This window comes from Apis florea, unplaced genomic scaffold (genome assembly GCF_048593485.1).
Source record: "Apis florea isolate Af1SG1 unplaced genomic scaffold, ASM4859348v1 contig_2293_pilon, whole genome shotgun sequence".
NCBI lineage: Eukaryota > Metazoa > Arthropoda > Insecta > Hymenoptera > Apidae > Apis > Apis florea.
The window spans coordinates 1711727-1735060 of record NW_028256554.1 but is presented as its reverse complement, the minus strand read 5'-3'; the positions used below and the strand labels follow the sequence as shown (position 1 = coordinate 1735060).

The window sequence follows — 23334 nt, the reverse complement described above, 5'->3', positions numbered from 1 at the left end:
ACCCCCCACGACACCGCGAGTCTACCTTTCTCAGCCCGGTATTACCCTCATCCGTCTTTTTCACCCTCCCGCCCTAGGCTTCTTCCCACCGCTCCGGGGGTGTGATTTAAAGTGTAAACTTAAATATTCCAGTCGGCGTCTTCGTCGTCGTCGTCGTCGTCGTCGTCGTGCAAATAGATTCGATATTAATGGAGCTTCCACACCAGCCAGGGGGTGAGAAAATCCGCCCGCTTTTACCGTCCTTCTTCTTCTTCTACAATTGGAGAGGAGAGGAAAGGGTGGGTGGAGGGAAGCAAAGAACGACGCTTAGAGATTAGAGAAAAATAAAGGAAGCTTTATTCTTTACATACGATATATAGCAGGCGATACGGGTCGAGGGGCGCGTCGAGGTCCCCCCGGGGGATGACGGGTGGTTTTGCCCCGCGGGGGCGTCGGCGCGCCCGTCGACGGATACAAACGAATATCGGGAGGAAGATCGGGTGGGTGGGTGGGGAGATACCGTGGTGTTCGTCTCGTGGGGTGGTCGCGTGGTGGGGCGGCGTCGGGGTGGTCACGCGAGGATCGCCGCCAATTTGTGCAGGTTCATGATGGTGGTCGCGTCGCCCGGCTGCAGCCTCAACGCCTCGCTGTACGCCGCAGCCGCCTGCTTGTATTTCCCGTTCAGGTGGAGGATCGCGCCCAGGTTCGTGTGGCTCCTCGCCTCGTGCGGCCTCAGCCTCGCCGCGTGCCTGTACCACACCTCCGCGTCCTCCAGCCGCCCCGCTTGCCGAAGCGCGGACGCGGCGGCCATCGACAGCTCGTAATCCGATCTGGAAAGCTCCGCGGCGCGGAGCTGCTCCTCGGCGGCCTCCGACAGTCGGCCCTGGGACGTCAGGAACAGTCCTGCGAAGTCACCAATCTCGAATCAGAAATTCGAAACTGCTACGCTCTCTTTCGATATTATTCGAAGACGATTAAAAAAAGGAAGGGCGCGAAGGGGGACGTGAAAGGAAGCACCAAGATTTCGTGGAGGGTATAAATTTTCCTCCGCGCCTAATGACGCGTGCCCAGCTAAGAGAGATGAACCGCGGTTGCGAATTTTTTTGCGCTTGAAAAATCTCCAAACGCGAGATTCTCCGTAGCGTGGAGCAGATTAATCCTGACCGCGAGGAATCGGGTCTCGACCGATTGGCCGTTGGCCGCCATCCGCCTCTCCGCGGAGACGGATATTCGAAAGAAAGAAATGGTGAAAAAGCGGGGTGGTTGGTCTTCTTGCCAAACCGAGATCGGGTTTGAGAAATGCGGTGAAACGGAGAGGGGAAGGAGGGGGGGTGGTGGTAAGCGCGAGCGGGAGGGTGGGGGAGGGATGAAACGACACGAGTCGACACTGCGACGAGCAGCAGGAATCGCGAGGAATTCCTTTTCCGGAATTTCAATACCCGTCGATCTTCTTTCCGGCTCCCTCCTCCACATCCGCATTTTTCCCTCGTCTTCCCTTTTTTTTTTTTTTTTTCGATCAGCTTCCACTCCCGAGAAAAATGTTACACCGGTATTTAGAGCTCTTCTCCTCCATTCGTGAGAAGAAGATGAGAAGAAGCTCGTTCGAGGAAAAACAAACAAAATTAATATGTACACTTCGATTTTCTTTTGCCTCGATAAATCAACAAGCCTCCCCTCCCCTCCGAATCGAAACCGTTTTCCAAGGAAATGTTACAACAGGGGACGCGAAAATTTCGTTTCGTTTCGTTATCCAATTCACGATCCCGATCGATGAAAACTTGCGATTATACGTACCGTAATGATGGTGCACGCTCGAGTCGTCCGGCGCCAATCTACGGGCTCTCAGGAACCATCTCTCGGCCTCCAGCACGCGGCTCGACTGTGGAAAGAAACGAGAAGAAAGGAGGATCAGTGATCGAAGCGTTGGATCCGGACGGGGGGGGGAGAGCGGTATACCGGGCGTAACGAAATTTATCCCGATGCGATTAGGGGCAACGAGAAACAGAGGATTCCGTTTCGCTTGGCGCACAGAATAGGAGGAGGAGGAGGAGGAGACCGCGTGAAAGATGGAAATGGAATTTCGATACGGTTCGGGTGGCACGGGAACCGATGAAAATTCACCGGCGGCGCCGCGATACAAAGTCGACATTTATCGGTCAAACGTGCAATTACATCGTTTACTCGCCTATTGATTTTACATCGACCCCAGTGGCGTGCATCGTAATTCGCAAACTTTTTTTCGCAAACTGAATTCCGGAATGTTCCACGAATGTTTGCGGGAATCTCGAGCAATTTTCGCCTTTGCGGAAATTTTCGTTTCGTTTGTCAGCGTTATCGATAGAAAAGTAATATAAAGCCTCAGAAATAGCCTTATATTATATATTGGAGATTTAGGATCAAATGTGATAATACATCATCGGCTTCGTTGGCGTTGATGCGTTAAAGGATTAAATGGAAAGGGAAAAAAAAAAAAAAAAAAAAATGAAATGGAGCTTCATCACCCCGTAAATCTATTTCATTTACGCGCAATCAATTTAAAGTTATTTCACGGGGACGGTAGGTAGAGGGCTAATGGAAAATTGGCAATTCGGTAATATTATCATGGCAAGCAATCAACTATATTACACATTACCGTTAATGCGTCCCCCCGGAGAAGGATGGTATTAATCGATTATTCGATGTAATCGCGCCGAAAGACGAGAAATTCGATCAAAGACGGACGAACGATCGATCGAGCGCGATATCGCCGTATCAATTGATCATCGAAGCGCGATATGCAAAAGTGAAAGCCCCGCTCGGAGAGGAGGGAGTGGCGCGTTTCGATTATCTCTCTCTCTCTCTCTCTCTCTCTCTCTCTCTCCGGCTCGGTGATCGTGTTAGATACGTTTTCAGGAGAAATACCGGTTTCCGGTCAACGATCGAAGGAACACGGAATCCGGCCAGTGGATCGAGCAGAATCAGCTTAACCGCGCGTTGTTTCCCTTTGCCGGGGTTCCCACTTTTAATGGGTCAGAGAGCGTGTGCCGGCCTACGCTCGGCCGATACGTGGCGCCACCGCCACACGCTTCTCGAGAAATAGTACTAACTACTTACGTGCCGAGTCGAAGGTTTGCTAAGTGATGTGGGTCGCTACGTGGTCAGACTCGGCGAACGAGAACCCTGCAATCCCGGTTCCCTCGTTTTATATATCGTTTCATACCATTCGAACCGGGCAACTTTCGTTACCATTTATCTTTTCCCTCTCTCTCTCTCTCTCTCTCTCTGATTTTTCGCTCTAACGGCGATTGGATATTTATCACGTTTTTTAAAAGATGGGGGGTGGGGAGGGGGAGGAGGGAGGGGAAAAAAGTAACAGTTACTTTGCAACCGAGCGTGGAAACGACTCGAGAAGATGGGATCGAGTTTCTTCGACTCGATCAGCGATGACGATCGAAAAGTTGGCCGTTTCTCCCCACCATCGTTTTTCCATCGAATCCTTGGAGGAGGGGAAGGAGGGAAGAGGATGCGATCGTGTCCGAAATTTCCGCGTTGAACGATATTCGGCCGGGCCGCGGTTAACTTGGGAAACTGGATCCGCGCTCCGATGAAAGAGAACCGATCTAAAACTGGCAACTACTTACGTTTCGGGCCAAAAGTTTCCCGTAAGTGATGTGGGCCGGCACGTGGTCAGGCTGGCTGGCCAAACTCGCCTGGAACCACCTTTCCGCCTCCGCGTACTGTTGCAGCCTCGACAGAGTTTCCCCCAGCAGATTGTAAACGCTCTGTAAAACAGGGTCGATCAGGGTCAGACGAGGCTCCTACTCTACAACCCTCCTCCTCGTCGCATCCCTATCATTCGAAATCATATATTATACGAAAGATCGAACTTTCAACGATCCAGAATAATCGTCACGGTGAATAATTCTCGCGCGAAATTCAAAATTCCCAAGCGTGTGCTGAAAAAGGGGAACTCTAGAAAAAAAGAAAGAGAATCAATGGCGCGCTTAACGAACGGCGTCGAAGGCGCGATTAATATCGGGGCCGGGTGCGATAAATCCGCGAGGTAATTGGTTCGAGAGGCAGAGAGAGTGAGAGAGAGAGAGAGAGGGGGGGGGGATGGATGGAATCAGTTTCGAGAAGTTTTCTGATTTTCAGGACCGACGGCTGCTGCTAATGGCCGACGGAGGACCGACCGGCGCACACACACCTACTCGCGCGTGTGAAACACGTCGTCCTCCACACTCGTAGCAAAGAACACGTAGCTTGGAGGGGTTGGAGGGACACGTATAGACGAGAACAAGATGGGAACACAAACGACTGGAAGCGTTACGGAACGACTAACACCGAAAAGCTTCTTTCCTGAGCTCCCGAGTCACCGAGTTGTAGGCTAAAACTTTTATGATTTCGTTCGTGTCGGGTCGGTGCGCGCGCGGCCTCGAATAAGCGAAGGGAGAGAGAGAGAGAAAGTCTTTCTCACCGGTGGTGAAAGACAAATGGCGAGAGAGAGAGAGAGAGGTTTGGAAACGAGGTCGAATATCTCCGACTAACTCGGATCGGAGGAGGACCCGATTGGACCGTGATTCGATGGATCTCTGGTAGAAATACTCTCCGGTATCCGATCGAGGCGAGGGTAATCTGTATCAGCCCGGGCAAGAATCGCGCGATTCATAAGAATTCGATCAACGACGCTTCCTCGCCGTTCACATCCTCCACGATGATTTATCGTTCACGATCCGGGCTCTCCACGAGGCCCCGGGCTCCTTTTATTCGACGCCTCGCCGGATCAAATTGAATCCGGTCGAATCGATTCGAAGCCGAATCGACTTTCATCGAGGTTCGGGTTGAAATTTTGCCCGCACTTAGCGTTACCCTCCAGTAAAAAGGGAGAGAGAGAGAATTTCTGCCAAGTTCTCGACGATTGAAGGAGAGCGTTCCTTAAAAGGAGCGACTTGGTTTTTCTTTTCCTTTTTTTTTTTTTTTTTTTTTTTTAAAACACTGCTCTCGGATACGCGCAGCGGGAACCAAGTATCTCGCCGTTACGCTCGAGAAACTCGAAAGCGATTCGAGAATCGGAGAAAGTGAACCTCTCCCTTCGAGATGGGACTCGCTCGAACCAATTTTCCAACGCTTTATAAATCTTGCCACGCCTTAACACACGCTACACGCGTACGTGTATCTCCCTCCTCTCTCTGTCTCTCTCGCGATTCCTTCAGCGAAATCGTAACGACGCCGGCGCATGAATAATTTCCATTTCCGGTGTCGGACCGGTCGAAAACTTTAAAGAAGCCGGGCGAAACCGCGAAAATTCGTACGCGAGTCGGTAATGTGCTCGAGAAAGGTAAATACGGGCGGCAAGATTGCGCGCCCTCGTGCAAAGTTTAAGCCCTTGTTGCGCAAAGAGAAAGACAAAGAGAGAGGGAGAGAGAGAGAGAGAGAGAGAAAGGTCTCGAAACTCCATTGTACGGAGTCATTATTCACTTGGACTACTTTTGGAGAGAGTATTACGGTGGCGCCGCTTTCAGCCGCGGGATACCCTCTCCTCCCCCCGCAAGACGCGTGTTCTTTTGCATGCTCCACGTCATCGACGCCGCTCCCCTCGTTGTTCTCGCGAGAGATCGAACGAACGAATTCGAACGAATTCCTTTAACCGCGTTTACGTCTCTCTCTCTCTCTCTCTCTTTGTATCATACGTTCAAACGAATCGACGACGGTTTAATCGTTTAGTCGACGATATTTTTCCTTTTTTTTTTTTTTCCCTCTCTCCTTTCCTTTTCTTTTTCTCGCAATCGTGGAAGGCGTGTCGAATAGCTGTGTTGCGCGGTTACGGCGGTGGAAAGGAAAGGAGAAAAGAGAAGAAGAAAAAAAAAATCGATGCCACCGGTTTCCTCGGCGGCCTCGGAAAAGCCGAGGCTCTCGAGAACGCCACGCGCTTTTATTTGTACGCAAGAATATCCGGTTGGCAACGAGGGAACGCGCATTCAACGCCACGATTCCGTTGAAAATACGGGTTACGGACGTTGGTTGGAACAAAAAAGGGGCGAGGCAGTGGAGAGCGAGAGAGGCGATGCGTCGTTCGATGTTCATTGTTCCCCCTCGAGTGGGCTGTTTCTTCGGGGAAAAATTAGGGGAATAACCGAGTAAAAATCTGCCTATTTTTCCGGCCCGAGCCTTTCCGAGTTTACCACCGTTTTCCACGACTCCTCCATTCCTTCCTCCCTTCCCTTCTTCCTTTATTTCCTTTTCTTTCTTCTTCTTCTTTTCTTTTTCATTAGCCAACCGAGCGATATCGGGACGAAAGGAAAGCGTTATAACGTCGTCCGCTCGTTGAGGATGAATAGTTAATCAAGCCCGGAGAACCCGATTAAGCGCGGGGGCCGTCAGCCGGCCAAATTAACAGAACATTTTCCTTGAAATTTTCAGATTCGTCGCCAAAGCCGAATTGTCGACTCCTCGCCCCGGAATAATTAATCAAGCGCGTTTCTTCGCCGCCTCTTCCCCACGAACACGACGGGATCGAACGTGACGACCGCCCTCCTCCAAGATATTTAGATCTTGGAAAATCTCCTCTCAATAATTTACGCGAGCTCTCTGAATCTTTTCGTATCGGATGAATCGGTAATTTCGCCGAGTCGCGACTAAAATTCTAATTTTAAATCAAACGGCCATCGTCCATTGATTATGTAACTCGATTCGTTGATTCCACCCTGCTCGTTCGCATTGCTCGTCGTGAATTTTGACAAAACTTTACTAAAAAGTTACTACAAAATTCGTGGAAAAATTTTCGCCCCCATGATTTAACGGATTTCTCCGTCTTCGAAAGATATATCCCCGGCGAAAATTTCTAAACGGCTGGCTGGCAAAGGGAAACCTCGAAACCTTTCCTCTCCGAATATGCATACCGAGAGAGGGGAGAGCCTAGTAAAAAAGAGGAAAAGAAAAAAAAAAAGGGAAAAGAAAAAGGAGAAAAGGGGAGGAAATCCGACAAGGGAGAGGAGGATTTTCCAGTTCGGATACGTCATCTCGCGAGAGATGGGCAAAATGTTAACGGTTCGAGTTAAGAATAAAGTTAGTTCGATAAGTTACTCGAATAATTCAAACGCGAGTTAACCAGATGCGAGATTATGCACGGACGAAACTGGTTAATTATAAACTGGGAATAAATGTTGCCTACTAATTTTAAATAAATTTATCCCTTAAAGTATTTTTACTTTCTTCGAGATTCTAATAATTAATTTTTCCACTTTGCTCGGTGTGTTAAAAGCCCGCGACGAAAATTAATTATCGCTTACAAGATATATGGAAATGAGTTAACTCTTCGTTGACGATCAAAACTTCATTCCCCGTCGACAGCGACGATTTAAACGGACCATGTTCGAGACGTGATGATGTTTCGAGATGATCCATCGAAGAAAGGATGGTCGTTTCGATCGGCCAAGTTGGAACCTCGTTTCGCTCAAACGTTGATGCGTCACGTTTTCGTCGTCATCACCTCGAGAAAGGTGGGGAGGAGGGACAAACAATTAGAACGGTGGAAGGGCCAATTAGGCGAGCGAAAGGAGGGAAGAGAGGAAACGAGGGAGGGAAAGTGAAAGGGAAAACGCAAGGGAACCCAATCGCTCGGAATAATTGGGTTGAATTGGGGGCTCGCGTTTCGAATCCCTTCAACCCTTGCCCTTGATTTACGCCTGCTTCTCCTCATCCCGTCCTATCTGCGGTCGAAAGATCGGATGGAAACTTGAGAGAGGGAAAGAGAGAGAAAGACGCACACCCCTTCCCACCCCTCGTCATATCTGCGGGCACGAGGCTAAATCGAGATCCATGGTCGTTGCCCGTTTTCCCATTTCCAAAAGGAAAAGATTCGATTCTATCCGCGGTATGCATGCACGTACGTATTTACTGCTCGAAAAATACTGCGAATTTTCCATCGATGATTGGGATGGGTTTGAGTGGAGGGAGTGGTGGGAAAAAACGATCCTCCCCCTCCCCCGGTCGAGGAGAAAAACGATCCTGGAGGAACGATTTCAATTAGCGGTAACGCGTTTGGCGAAAATACAAAGGTGACGCGGGGGAGGAGGGAGAGGGAGGGAGGAGGGGGGAGAGAGAGAAGGGGGAGGTTGTGGCGATTTACAACGCAAACGGCAACTCGCATAAATATTCAGGCCGGGGCTTCAACGGATTAAGATATATTCCCGACACGTATGCGGGTAACGACGCGTGCATGCGGCCGGTCGAGCGCCGGGGTGAAATAATATTTTTTTTTCACTCCTTTCCCCTCCCTTCATCCCCCCGTAGCTTTCTCTCTCTGTCGGGAGCGCGGCCCCAATCGGGAGACGGCCTCCTCCTCCTCCTCTTCGAGTTTTAATCTCCCGCGGTGGCCGAGAGTTTTCCGCTTCGTTTCGGCCAATTTCGACCGAAAACCGAAAACCGTTGAAAACCGTTGTTCGTCTATAATCGATCGATTTCTTTTTTTAATCCTTGGCAAAGATTTGAGGAGATATATATCGAAATATATAGCGATTGATCAAGAATGACCCAAGGAAGGCGAGAGAAATTTCCGACATCGATCGAATTTTTTGCGCTCGATGAAACGCGGCTCTCATTGCGATGATATATATATTTTTCATCACGCGGGAAAGTTTTCACAGGCCGTGGAAAAAGGGGGACAAACCGCGACGTTTTCGAAATTGCTCGACACTTGGATAAAAATTGGGAGCGGGCCGAACACGGCCGACGATTAATCGCGATATTTTTTTGCCGTCCGTCGTCAAAGAAACGTACGGTCTGGCGTTGTCATAGAAAGACGATTCCCTTCCTGCCCGCTAATGACGCCCGTTTTTCTCCCATCGTCGGCTCTCGATCGATTTAATCGCGGACAGTGTTTCCCTCCTCCCGCTAATCGCCTCAATTTCCTCCAAGAGTTCGTAACAAACAACTCTTCCCAACCCTCTCTCTCTTTTAAAACGATCGTTGCTCGCCTCGAAATACGTTTAATATCGAACAAATTCTCGTCGAATCATAGGGAATATCCTCGATCGTCGTTAAATTCTCGTGGCCTTCGCTTCTTTCGCCGTTGAAACAGGAGGAGGAGATGTTTCGAAGGGTTGGAACGGATTTTCGAGGCGTTGGTCGAGGCGTTTCCACGGCGAGGAAAACGCGGCCCGGCGGGTGACCGCCTATATGGTAATTTGCGAATTAATTCCGCACCGGAGTTGCATTAAATTCGCGTTAGCCGAGGCACGCGCGCTCGCGTGGTTGCACACGCTCGACTAGAGTAAACAATATTCGCGGAAAGGGAAAATTGATCAAACCCTCTCTCCCTCTTCTCGGCCACAGCTGGGTAAACCGGGCGAAACTTTCGAAAATTATTTCGAATTCGTCGGCTTGTATTAAATTTACATTAGATAAATACGCGGCGGTCAGACGCAAACGGTTCGCGCCGTTGCTCGAAAACAGTTCGACCGGCAAAGAGAGAGAGAGAGAGAGATGATTCAAAATTTATTAATCCGTGCTCTCGTTCCTGGTTTTTTAGAAACGAGAGAAAATATAATATCGGATCAAAAGGGAGAGAGAGAGAGAGAGAGAGAGAGAGAGAGAATCGTTTCTCGAGTTTTTTCCTATCCGATATTTTGTATTATCCCTATAATCGAGAACGCTCTCCTCCTCCTCCTCCTCCTTCTCGGAGGAGAAGGATCGCGATCGATCGATCCTTGGACGAAACGAACAATCAGACGACTGATTAGGAGAGCGCGTAGAGAATGGATTAATTTCTGTCTGCAATCCGATTGACGTGGCGGAGGAGGAGGGAGGCGGATCGTGCTTTAATTCCAGCCGCATTACTCGTTTCGTATTATGGTCGCGTAATATCGAATCGCGGAGGATCTCCCCGGGGGGACAAATGGAAATTCGTTGTCTCGCTCGGTGCGTATTTTACGATTCACGGGTGTCCCCGTGCCACCGTATCTATCGCCGATTGTTTAAATTACTATTGTGTGCCGGGCCACGATGCGCGGGGAGAGGAGAGATCGTCGATCGAGATCCCTCTCGATACGGATGGAAAAAAAAAAAAAAAAAAAAAGGAAAAGAAAAAAGTTGTCGATCGATTCTTGGTTACACATTCTTGGGAGGGAGGAATTAGCAGAGAGGAGGAGAGATTGGGAGTAGGGGGGAAAAAGGCAAAGGGCGGGGATCGAGGGCTAACTGCGGAAATAAGTTGATATCAGGGGGCCATAACGTGGAGGCGAGAGAGAAGCGGGGAGGAAGGACGCGAGAGCAAACTCGATAACTAATACCGCCACGTTTGTCGAAGTTTTATTTCGGAGTCAGCTCGAATTTTTATTAAAGTGGAAGTATTTACGGCCACGAGTTGGCAAAAGGAGGAGGAGGAGAGAGAGAGAGAGAGAGAGAGAGAAGGAAAAAAAGGAGGAAAGATAACGAGGCCGCCGGGGCAATAGAATGTTTATTGCGTCTAGTTTCGCGTTGTAAAGCTAACGGGTGAAAAAGAAAGAGCGGATGGGGAAAAAACAACGAGACCCGGCCAGTAGTTAAAAGTTCTGTCTTCCCCGGCTAAAAGGATCTTTGCGTCTTTGGATGGAACTTTCTTCTTCCCCGTCGCTGCACTTAACCGCTCGTTAAATTATGTCGAATCGGAGGCGAGATGGACGCTCGATTCGTCTCTAAAATGACCCTCGATTCCCCCCTATTCCGATCCGATTATCGATCGATAATTCGAACGGCAATTTCACTTATAATTTATTATTGGTTAAATCTCGCGTGTCGTCACCGCGATCTAAAAATTTGGCGAATAAGAGTGAAAATCGTGGAGTAAAAATTCGATTATATTTGCGAGCACTCGTCCGAATAGCAGGCCGTTCGATTAATCTCTCGTCGATCGTCTTTCGAAATTCCAGTCCGTGCTATGCTTTCTATTTTTCCCTCTCTCTCTCTCTCTTTTTTCTTTCTTTCCCTCTTTCTTTTCTCTTTCGTTTTTTTATCTCCGGCCGTTTGAAAAACGACGTTTCCCGAATTATACGAACGTAGCGAGACGTGGCGGTGCGAGAAACGGCCGAAACTTTTTTGGAAACCGTTCCCACCGGAAACCGGGAATCCACTTAAAAAATTCTCGGGGAAGAATCTCGATTAGGCGGCGGATACGAAGATGGGAAGCGGGGGAGCTATCTGCAGCGGGCAGAGGATTTTTTCCAACCCGTTTATCCTACCCGTTATCCGATTCAACGCGACGTTTTAATCAGACTCGAAAATTAACGCAACCAAAGTAATTATCAGTTCTGCTCGTAAATCATTCCCGAGACTAGAGGAGTAGCGAGAAAGGGAATCTAGATCTCGAGAAGAAAATCTGCGGTCGTTGCGAGAAGAGAACGGAAATGGGGAAAGGGCCTTACTTTGCTTAATCGATGGTCGATCGAAAGATTGCCAGCCCAACGTTTCCAAACTTTCATCCGTCTCTGCTCGGAGAGGAAAAGGATCCGTACACGAGATTCCCGCCCGAATCGAGGAACGAGAATCACGGATAATCGTGTTCTTCGTGGTGTGGATAGAGGGCGGATGGGAAGAGGGCGACGCCTCTCCTTACCGTATTATTCCAAAGTTTCGCCCGATTTTCCACGCGAACGGGCGGCCAACCTCTGGACTCTGCTGTTGGGGAGAAACCCGGGGAGGTCATCGCGATAAAACATCGGGAAACTGGCGAAACTCCGCTGTAATCTTGCCGGTGATGTTTTACCCTCCGCACACCTATACGCTTTCTGGGATTCGTCCACCTCCCCTCTGCCTTTGTGTACGTGCGCCATTCCACCTCCTCCTCTCCTTTTGTCTCCCAACATGCCCGTCTCTCTCTCTCTCTCTCTCTCTCTCTCTCTTGCGGCTTTCTATATACGCTGTATGCGCGCCCTTCCACGCGGACGACGTCGTAAAGTCCTGAGAGATATCGCACCACCGATTAGACCCTCGTTTCGGGAACTAAATTTCTCCGGGTTCCGAGAAACCTTTGCCCTCGCCACTCCTTCCTTCCTTCCTTCCCTTCTTCCTTCCCCGCCTTCATTTTCGCACGAACCCCGCCACCCGATCGAGGCCACTTTCTTTCTTTCTTTCTTTCTTTCTTTCGCTTCCTCTTCGATCAGACTTCTCTATCCCTTGACGAGAAATCGATGAAACGAAACGGTTCCCTCTCTCGAATGAGAATATATATACGTAAATGAACTCTTGAGAACCTCTCCCCCCCAGATTCGTCGAGATTTCCTTCCGCCGATCCAAGGTGTCCGATCGAAAACCGAAACCGAAAAGTGTTCGCACAATTTGGACGGGATTGGACGAATGGAAAGGAGAAAAGAAGAGAAAACGTGAGGTCGTCGAGAAGGAGGAGAGATATCGGGTTTTAAACGTTTCGAAGGAAGTTGCGACCGATGACCGGACGCACAAAGGAAAGTGGCGAATTCGATACGAGAACCTCTCCCTCGAATATCATCCGTTCGATTTTGCAAACAACGATTTCGTTTCTTCCTCCCCTCCCTGAGATTTTTCTCCACCACGAGCATTCCTCTTAAGTATCGCGATACTACTTTGAACATCGTTTCCTCCCTCCCCATCCCCCGTGAAATTAAATTTCCTCCGGTTGCTCCGGGATGATTTTTATCTCCCTCTCGTTGGTTCAATTGCACGGCCAAGGAAATTGAATCGCTCGGAATTGTTTTCAGTTTGAAGACCCGACCGGGGAGGAGAAGAAGGAAAGAACGAAGAGAGAGAGAGAGAGAGAGAGGAACGAAAGGGAACGAAATTATAGTTTTACGGGGCCGGGAAAATATCGTACGGGAACCAAGGCCGATTATTTTTACGTCGTTTCGACGGGTAAACTAATCCGCAAGACGATAGCCCGACAATCTTTCCTTCCCTCGTTCGCCACGTGACGCTCGACTCGAGCGTGCGAATTTTTTTCCATCGAGAGGGAAGAAAAAAAAAAAAAAAAAAAAACTCGAAGAGTCGAGTAACTTTTCGCAGCGGTTGCTTCGTCTCGTCTCGATCGAATTAGCTTTGGAAGGGGGTCTCGATCAGGTGATCGTGGGGTAAGAGTGGAAAATACGAGAGTTGCTCTTTCTTTCCGTACGATGACGCGCATGTTCCAACGTTGCTACACCTGTTACCCATCCTATCCTATCTATCTATCTATCTATCTTGTGCGAATAATTCTACGGACGTGAAGTTACGACACCGAACTCCTCGATCGACCGAACCTTCAACTTTTATCAAACATAAACTCCTCTCACCCCGAACGTTGTACGAACGAAAGCAGGCCGGATCCTTTCTGCCTCGATAAGGATTCGAGCCGCCCGTTTAAACGAAGCTCGTATTATTCCCTTCCTGGGTTTCCCCCCAGCTTGAATTTGGAGAACGGTGGAGAAGAAGTCCGCGAATGAAAGGGAGGTACGGCCGTAATAAGCGTCTTGAAGAAGGGAAGGAAGGAAGGAAGGAAGGAAGGCATTGCCCCCCCCTCCCATGCTACGAGGATTTCATTACTTAAAAAGACTGGGCGTGAGTGATTCGCCGCGCGTGGAACCGCGGCGGGTAATCAAGGAGAGAAGATGAAACGAGGGCGGCGGCGTGAACGGCGAGACTCTTTGAATGTCGCGCGCGCTCTCAAAAGTTTCTCTTCCTTCTGGCCCGCTGTCGTTCTCCAAAAGGAAGGCCGACCGAGTTTCTCTCGAACCGTACAGTTGGTATCACGGTTGGTATCCGTGCTGGAACGAACAAAGGGAGCGAACGAAAAAAGGAAAAGTGTTTAATTCGAGCGAGTGGCCGCGAAACGGCCTCGTCGTCCCCCTTTCTTCCCGCGCGATCTGGCGCGCGGGAAAACTTGCTACGCCGCGAGAAACCTCCGCTTGCAGGGGGGGGGGGAAGGAAGGAGAAAGGGATAAAAATGCGGCTGAGGGACGGCACAATGGACGGTTCTTCTGGAAGATTAAAGTGCGCTGCTACGTGGAGGGAGAGAAGAGAGAGAGAGAGCTGTTGGGAGAATGGTTGGCGTTAAAATTAAAATTGCTGACAGAAAACGGGGGTACGGTCCACCTCGGCGTAGCTCGCCTCGACTCGACTGGCGACTGGAAATGGGCCGTGTAATTTAAAAGCAGCTGCTCGAAATTGACTTTTCGAAGAAGAAAAGAAAGAGGAGGAGGAGGAGGAAGAAGAAGAAGAAGAAGAAGAAGAAGAAGAAGATGGTTAGACGGTTGAATATTGTCGATAAAACGTCGTTCTCGCGAAAACTATTTTTTTTACAGGAGAGAGAGAAAGAGAGAGAAACGGAAAAAAAAATTTTTTCGTTAGAAAAATATTCGTTCTCGACGCTCCCGGACATTCAACAATGTTTAATTCACCGACAAACTCCGTGCAAATTCATACGTGTGTTTACGTTTATATAGCTTTACGGTATTCGCAATTTGACGCAAACACGTGTAAACACGTGTTTGAGAGCGCGTTCGAATCGCTTCCCCCCCCCCCGAAATCGCTTCTCGCGTTACATTCGTTTCATATATTTTCGCCAGGTGAATCGGAAGCGGCCGTGACGCGTTTTCACCGGTCGGGGCTCGATTGTGCCTCTCCTCGTTAATTACCGGCGCATCGATTATTCGTGCAGAGTTTCTCGCTTACCGTGAAAAACGCGAACGATAATCGCGATATTTTTTCCCTCCCCCCACCCGTGTACAACGTTTCGCAGCATGAAAATTCGCAGCGATGGAATTCGTCGTCTCTCGGCGGTGGATCGAATTCGCGGATGCTCGATCGAATCGTTTTTTTTTCGAAATTTTTGCGAAACGAATATCCCCGCGTTATCATTTCCATTCACCGGAGGAAGGGAGGGAGGGCGAGAAGTGCTCTTGCACCGAGTTGCACGCTTCGCGATAAAAAAAAAAAAAAAAAAGAAAATCAAGATCGACTCTTCTCGTTAATCCGGCACCGGATTTAATCAACCCCCGGTTAGAAATTTCATCGCCGCGTTTCCCTTACTTCCTTTTTTTTTTTTTTTTTTTTTTTTTCCCTTCCCTTCGAGCAAGTAAGTACTTTTGGATCTGGTTTCGGTTTATAAAGCTGTGTGAATCTAGCGAAGAACCGCCTCCAGGGAACGGGAAACTCCATCAGGCTGGAGGGAGAAGGAGGGGGGGGGAGGGGAAAGAAGGCCGTCGGAATGGAACATTATCGACTCTATTATAGCACGGGTACGAATACTCCCTGGCTCCGGTCTCGCTCCCCAGGGTAACCCTCCAAGTGTTCGAAAACGCGAGCACCACGAACGTGACGTTCGATTTCACCATTTCGGAGTCTGGCCGACCTCTCAAAGACGTCTCCTCCACGCCGTCGTCCCGTGAGAGTGGGAGAGGAAAAAAAAAAAAAAAAAAAAAGAAGGGAAAAAGAAAGGAATAACCTTCTGATTTTTCTCCTTCTCCAACGCACGCTCGTATCAACGTTTACGCTCTCTGCTATGATCGTCGATTCACGCGTCGAACGAAAAAGTCGAAAGAAAGCGAATCTCGCGATCGAAAGAGAATCTGCGCGAGCCGATAACGCGGCCGAGCGAAAATATCGAAAAGAGTGGTGAAATTGGGAGGGGAGAGAGGTTAGCTGTCCATGAGCAGCTACGTCGAAACGAGGGATACACAGGGGGAAGGAAAGATTGGAGGGTGTAGACGTCGTTGGAAGGAAGATGGTGTACGAAGAAGGGTGGCCGGGAGAGATGGAAAGTGGAAGGGGCCGCGAAATTACCTCGAGCGGCATTGTGTGTGCCGGCCGGAGGGTTGCAAGCACCTAATTAGCCACTCAAACAGCGTGGCACAAAGCGACCCTCTGTTATTAAAACGACATATAAAACGAGACGGCCCCTCTCCTTTTTTCGGACAAAAGGAGCAGTCGATGGGGGGGAAGGGAGGCTTGGACGCATCTTCGTACGCTCGAAAATAAGAAAATGATCTCGAGAAATCTCGAAATGATCGGTCGATCATCTATCGATATATTTTTTGGTCGAAATTGAATTTACAGATTGTTGCGGAATACGCCGAATTTCAGATAGAGAAGAAAGGAAACGTTTCAAGGTTCGAAATCGTCTTCCACCACGTACGTTTCAATTCTGTTTCGATGGAATAAGAATCTGTGTTATCTTTAATTAATTAACTGTCTGAATGATCAATCGAATGTGGTATATATATATATATATAAAACTCCGAACCACGTTATCTCGGAAAGTCGTGCATATATTCTCGTTCGAAGTCGATATCGATTATTCGATTATTATTACTTTCGTACGATACATGTTTCTTAAAAATTTAATCTTCTTAAAAAAAAAAAAAAAAAGGAAAAGTAAGAAAAATAATCGATAAACAATCCCTGCGAAAAATTTCTCTTTAAGCCTGTTTAAGCCCGAAGCGATTAATCGCAATTTTCGAGTTATTTGTAGATCCCTTTTTTCACGGAGTTTGATCAAAGTTTCCGGCATCGAAGTGTAACGTGGAATTTTCGAGGGATGGCCGAGGGAGAAAATAAGCGAAGACGGACAACGATAATGATTCTCACTTCGGTTTTTATTGAACGATCAAGAAAAGGGGGACGGAGAGAGAGAGAGAGAGAGAGAGAGAAACGGCGAGGATGGTCGGTTGATTAACGAAATCGAGGCGTGTCACGCACCGTTCCATGCCTCGCGGGATATCGGGCTACACGCTGCGAGGGTAAATGAAAAAGGGGTGAAACTTTCCGGTTATTAATTCTTCTCTTTCTCTCTCTCTCTCTCTCTCTCTTTGTCCGGCAGATCGGAACTTTTCGGAAACTTGGTCGAATTACTCGCGGCTTTTTGCTCCTAATCATTGATAACGTTATTAACGTGCGAATGAAACGACACGTCGAAATTTTATCCACGCGTCGCAAAGAATCGAGATCGATCGAACGAAGACGAACGAATTAATTATTCAATCGTTTCAGAAAGTAGTAGTAATAATTATAGGATAGAAAGAACATTTGATCGTTGCAGATTTTTGCTCCCTCTTTCTTTCCTCATCGATTTCTCACATCGAGATCTCTTCACGTACGAGGAGCCAGCTGCGCCGCTAATTGAACACCGTATCGATCGATGCACGGCGCGATAAACTCGGCGAGAGATAATAACCGTTCGCTCCTAATGTCGGAGGGTGGCGGTGGTGGATGCGATGGAAGGCCGGGTTCCGTGACATTTATTATCCGACGAGGGGAAAGGGAGGTGGCGAAATGAAAGGAAATCTCGCGAGGTGGGGAACGAAGGTGGGTGAACGACGACGGGGCGCATAGCAGCGGGGGCTCTGTCTCTGCATCGTCGCGAATTCTTTGCGATCCCCGAGAAGCGAGGCGCATAATTACGAGTGCACGAGCGCATAATAGATAGCGGAGCAGCCGCTCGTCGAGGGTCGTCGGGGCTCTCTTCTCTGTTTCTGGTTCCAGAAACCGCGCTCGATAGTTGGTGTCTGCGCGAGAGCCCACCCACTCCATTGTCTCATTATCACGATCCGCGATTGTCGTCCACGTTTGTCGACCAAAAGGATCAGCCATCCCCTTCTCCGTTTCTCGGCCGTGAAAACACCACCAACCCGATTCCGTAACGATTCCATCTCCCCCTCTCGCTTTCTTTGTCCCCCTCTCTCGAGGAACAAGCGCCTCTTCTTCTTCTTCTTCTTCTTCTTCCTCGTTTCTTTCTTCCGCGATTCCGATTCGATTACGGGACGTAATTCAGTTGTCGCGAACGAGGCCGCGGGTTAAATTACCACCGGTTGCCTCGAACATCGAAGCTCGAAATTTTTGACGTTCATTAGAGGAGAGGGAGTCTCCTCCCCGGCCGGATAGATACTCGGTGTTAAATAATTCTCCAACTTTTCCAACACGACCGACGTGTTGAACGTAAGACGAATAATAAATCGCGGGATGAGTTAAAGCGGGACGGCTAATTGGCCTGGCTAAGCGCGAACGAATAACGGTGATAAATTAAATCGCGGCAATGAGTTATGGAGGAGCAGCCGGCGTTTAACGTCTCCAACCGCAGCCCACGTGACGCGTTGCCATCCCTTTGTCGAAATGGAAGGAGATACGTAAATTTCAGGGCCGAGATCGGTACGGGTTTAATGGCGGCGGTCACGTGATCGCGTCGTATCGCGCGTTAACACGTGTAACTCGAGCTCGAAGTCGCGTGACGAAGAAAGCGCGCCCCGATTTCCTCTTTATTTTCTCTTCTCCCTTTTTTCCCCGCGTATCTATCTATCGATAAATCGTTGAAACGAGTAACGCCCACCGATCATTTGTCGCGAATTCAATTTTTACCTGTCCCCATTTTTATCCGTCCCACAATAGATTCCACTCTCCTCTCGCCGAGCTGGTACACTCGAGATAACGAATGTGAATCTCGATCCCGGCGCGTTTACGTTTTCCACCCCGTTCCTAAATTGTTCGAATCGGGAGTCGAAACGGTTCGATACGATTAACCCCCGAACAGGGTATAGGGTTCGAGTTACGGTGGCCCGGGTCGACTTTTTCTCGGTATAATAACTCGAGCCGGGAGGAGGAGGGAAAAAGTGGACGCTGCTCGAGCGCGAGCCACCGATATCTCGGCCCGGCCAATTTAAAGTTACGATTCGGGTATCTCGCCGGCCGAACGACCGTGAATCCCAAATCCTCGACGACGTTATCACACGGCCCAGCAGTCCAGTCTCTCTTTCGCGATGCCTCCCTCTCTCGTCGTCCCAAGATTTCCAAGTCGCGCGACTCTCCGTCCATCCGATTCTCAACCTTTCGATTCTCAACTCTTTCCTCCCCCTCCATAATTTCGCGCAAACTCGATTACAAACGCGATTCTATCTTTCGTTCCGTTGCCGAAAGTGACCGATTTTCGCAATTCTCTCGGCTCGAGGTGACCGGAATCGGATTCTTCGTCGCAATTTCGGCGGGACGAAATGATTTCGGCCGAGTGGATCCTCGATCGAGGATTAAGGGGAGGATGCAAAAAGGAGGAGAGGGCGGGCGGAGGAATTTCAATTTTACCCGATATCGAATATTTCGGATTCCCCGGGAATCGGTGAGAAGGGTTTAATCAATTAGACGGATCCAAACCTCTGGGCGGAGGAGAAAAGTTCCCGTGCGATCGAGGGAGGAGGGGAGGGGAGGTATGGATGACGGGTAATGTAGCGTGCACGCGATAAAACTGGCCCTACCCTCCTCCCTCCGTCCCTTCCTAAATGAATAATGAAAAGGGTCTCGCCGTTTCTTGAAAATTTCGACTCGCGATAAATTCAAATCGAATTGCTTCGAAGTCGCCTCGATTTTGCCCGCGTGAAAATTAACGAGCAACAGAAATATCGATGGATTAACGAAAATTATTAATCCTTCTCGACCTTCCCTTCCTGCTTTCCTCTTCGCCTCGTTTTCCCTGGTTCCCTTTCCTTTCTTCTTTCCTCTCTTCGTTTCCGTTCTGAAATTCACGGATGAAATTTCGTTACGATCGATCGAGGGCCGCTCTCCTCGTTAGGTTCGGCTAGAATTATCACCGATGATGATTCCAGGATAAAGGAAGGGGGCCGCAACGTACTCGTGGAAATTCCTCCACGCGTATGGAAGTAATCCGAATTCTAACACGATTTTCACGAGGTTACGGTTTGGAATCCGTTAAACATCCGTTAAATCCCGGGATCGGTCGGGATCCTCGAAGGGCAGGAAATTTTTCCGCCCGTGGAAATCGGGGATGGAATTTATTTACGACGGGAATTCTTTCCCCCGTTTCGTCGCCGCTTTGAGACGCGTAGAGGGAATTTTTGCCCAACCGGAAGTACGCGCCGCGAATCCTGGCCGATAGTTAGATGGCCGACATTTGCGAGACGATTCCTCGCGCGAGGGGAAGCAACGTCTGTGGCGTGGAAAAGGTGGAAAATACTTTTCGTATAAATTGTCGTGCAGGAATTGCACGGGTGAACGAACGACGCGGGTGAACAAAACGCGAACACGACGCCGCGTGGAAAGCACCGCCGTTATACACGCTCGAATGGGGGTGGGAGGGCGTCTCGTAAAAATGCAAACTTGCCTCCACCCCGAACTCTCTGCCGTTCCGTTCGCTCCTTGTTGTCGCGCCATCGTCCGAAAAAGTTGGAGTCGCGTCGAGTTTCCACTCCTCGGATAAAATGGCCGATCGCTCGAGGATATCGTTCGACTTGGAGTGAGAGGGGAAAGTTTCGCGAAGGGCGATAATGCGGCGCACAACAGGACAAGCATCGTTGATCGTTGGAAAGCAATTAAGAGCTGTGACGGAGCAGCGAGCAGCGGTGAAAGGAAAGCTCGGGGAGAATCACTTTTCGATTGATTTCGCGTGCTAACCAAGAAGCTCGGAAGGGTTGCTCCGTAGCTAGCTAGAGAGTGGCAAAGGGCCATTAAGATATGGAATAATTCTGTAATTTACCGTGACATAAATCAACGCGGCTCCTCTTCCTCCACGCTCCTCGAAACTATGGTTGTACGGCTACGCGTTGGATTTATCGATCGGACCGACAGAGCAAGAATTTTATACGAGATATATATATAGGACGCAGTTACGAGCACCTACGCCATTTCGTCCCGTAAGTGTTCAACGCAGCCAAGTCGTTGCAGCTCGATGCAAATTCATCGCGTATTAATTCGTAAGCACGGAGAATTGAAACCTAACTCTCTATTTGTATAACTGTAATGCAACTTCGTGTATATTATTTTCGATATACGACACGGTTTCTCGCCACCACGGCGGGGAAAAATACGCGTTCGAAGAAACGTCGCGGTCGGCTGCGAGGCTTTCGCGCGGAAATACGCGGGAGATTAAATGAAAATTGAGAGTTGAACGCGACGCGGTTCTTTCGTTGTAGGAGAAAAAAAAGAGAGAGAAAGAAAGAAAGAAAGGAAAGAGGGGGATACGCGAAGGGAAATGCGAGCGAAAAAGGGGGGAGGATTACGACGAGCTTAAAATTTTTAATTTTGGTTTACGACGCGACTGAAAATCATATTTGCGGGACGCTTCCTCCTTCCTTCCTTCCTTCCTTCCTCCTCTGTTGTTGATGCAAAACAACCGCATCCGTGGAAGCGGATGCTGCGCCTCCACCCCCCATTTTTTCCTTCCCCCTCCTTCTCATCCCGGCACGCGTCGATGAAACGTTAATTACTTTGGCGCTTCTCGAGAACTCGTCTTGTCTTCTGTCCGAAAAACGTGACGGCACACGATAACACGATTGGAACGCGAAACTTTGGCGATCGATACCCGACGAATTTAATCAGCCGATATATCCGATATATCCCCTTCGCGTTTTACCAACATCGGGTAATAATTACGAAAATTGCAATTCATACGAGCAAACAACGGTTACCGTAGGCTACTAATACGATTTAACGAAGAAGGTAAAGGTTATGATCGAAACATAAAATCACGATTTTAACGAAGCTGCCTCGACACCCTCGAGTTTCCATCTCTCTCTCTCTCTCTCTCTCTCTCTCTCCGTCTAGCGAGGATAATCTTGGAACGGATAATCTCGGTCGGGGGGTTGATCCTCGGTTTACTCGATTGCATTCCACGTATCTAGGATGTTCCTGCATCCGGTCGGATAATTCGAAGCCGCGTAATTTCGCGGGGAATGAGATTGGATGCGCAGGTATCCGTTGTCTTGGACGAATCGAATTCTCGAGGGGAGAGAGGGATCCGTCAAAGTGGATCGTGGTTGTTCGTGACCGGTCGCAGGCCCGCGTGAATCGGCGGCGGGAAATGAGGCGAACTGACCTGAGGTGGATAGTGATCCGGGAGGGCGTGAAGTGCCTCTCTGTACGCGGACAGGGCCCTTTGTAATCTGCCCTGATCGGCGTAGAGGGCGCCTAATTGAAGGAGAGCCTGCACCCTCGCCGCCTCGTGAGCCCTCTTGTCCTTGAGCCCGGAACCATCCAAGGATGCGCCGGCCCGCAAAACCGCAGCCGCTTCCGTTCCACGTCCGACCGAGGCCAGCGCCGCGCCCAGATTCACGTAAGCCTCTGCAAAGACAAACGATAAGGATCATCAGACCTTTGGTTGGATTACGCTCCCTTTCTCTCTCTCTCTTCCGCTCCATCGGCCATGAATTTATATAAATCGAACCCCGGTTTTTCCATTTCTCATTCCCAATTTACCAGCCAGAGACGTACCATTATTTCTCCTTCCTTTCTCGCGCCTTTCGCGAGAATCGAGAGAAAGATCTGGTGGAGGAGATTTTTATCTTTTATATGTGATCCTCGAGTTACGAAATTCTCTATTTTGAAAGCGTATTGAGTTATTGAGAATCGTACACAGTTGTGTGTTATACACGGCGAGGGGAGAGAAAGCGAGGGATGAAAGTACAGGGAATATGAGGGAGAACGACACAAAGTCCCGTTTGAATCGCTTAATTTAAGAAACTGGCGAAATCATAACAAGATCCGGTTTTTCGCTCGATTCCGCGAATACTTGGGGAAGCAGATTTTTTCGCGACCGAGGATTTCTTTAGAAATTGGGATGGAGGAGGGAGGTCAGTCTTTAACGTAAATCCAGACATTCATAGCTACCCGGCCACTCGCCTCCTCGCCTCTGTCCGCTTCTATTTAAAGCGGCATTGGCTCGCCCCCGGAACGGGTTTTATGAGTCGAGGAGGCTGCGAATCGGGTTAACTCCGCGCGAATTCCCGCCTTTTGTCGCGCGCTCCCCCTATAGGCTATTCCTTCCCCCCGGCTAATTACTAAATATCGTGCGAAACTCACGGCCTGCCGTACGAAACGACGCGGAGAAACCGTTCGTTACAGCGCAGGAGGACGAAGATTAACTTAGCCTAATTTCCATCCGTTTCTTTCCTCCTTTAGGGTTTTAATTTCAAACGAAAACGTCTCCGCGAAGGAATTCCAAAAGTTTCTCGAGGAACCATCCATTGATCTTTCCTCCTCTTCTTTTCTCTTTTCTTTTCTTTTTTTCTTTTCTTCTCCTTTACTTCCTGTAAATTTAATAGTACAGGCCGTTGTAGCCGTTAAACGATCCGCGGCGACAATGGGCTGGCGGCGCAAAGGGGGAGGGTATCCAAGAGGCGGACAAAAAGCCGCGGTCGGCTATGACTTTAATTAAAAATTTCAAGTTAGGGGTGGGAGGCGAGAGGCATCCTTGCAGCGCGGTTGAATCCCCGCGTGGCCCGCGTCACCGAGCAACCAGGCCAAAGTGAAACGTATTAAAAAGTTTATTTCCACTTTTATTGTCATCCTCCGCGGAAACGTGATCCCTTACGCTCGTGGGGAAAAGGAACGAGAAGGGGTGGTTCCAGGGAGAGGCGAAGAAAGAGACGAAGGAGACGAATCTCCCCCCGTGGATCGATA

The 23334-nt window shown here is 49.2% G+C and overlaps 1 protein-coding gene across 10 annotated transcripts in view; it reads right to left on the bottom strand.

Annotated features, from left to right (window-relative positions):
- Positions 1-313: 313 nt before the first annotated feature.
- Positions 314-23334, bottom strand: part of Tmtc2 (Transmembrane O-mannosyltransferase targeting cadherins 2) — a 119092-nt gene continuing 96071 nt past the window's right edge. For 2 of the 10 annotated variants that reach the window (XM_086903877.1, XM_086903880.1), the window contains 4 exons: positions 21752-21996; positions 19359-19435; positions 3600-3740; positions 314-882 (listed from right to left, as the gene is read on the bottom strand). In XM_086903877.1, coding sequence (XP_086760003.1) covers positions 336-882; positions 3600-3740; positions 19359-19435; positions 21752-21996 — 1010 coding nt within the window. In that variant the 3' untranslated portion in view covers positions 314-335. Of the gene's footprint in view, positions 883-1772; positions 1859-3599; positions 3808-19358; positions 19436-21751; positions 21997-23334 lie in introns of those variants that run through there. The other 8 variants (XM_086903879.1, XM_086903882.1, XM_086903878.1 and 5 more) reach the window with 8 other exon arrangements.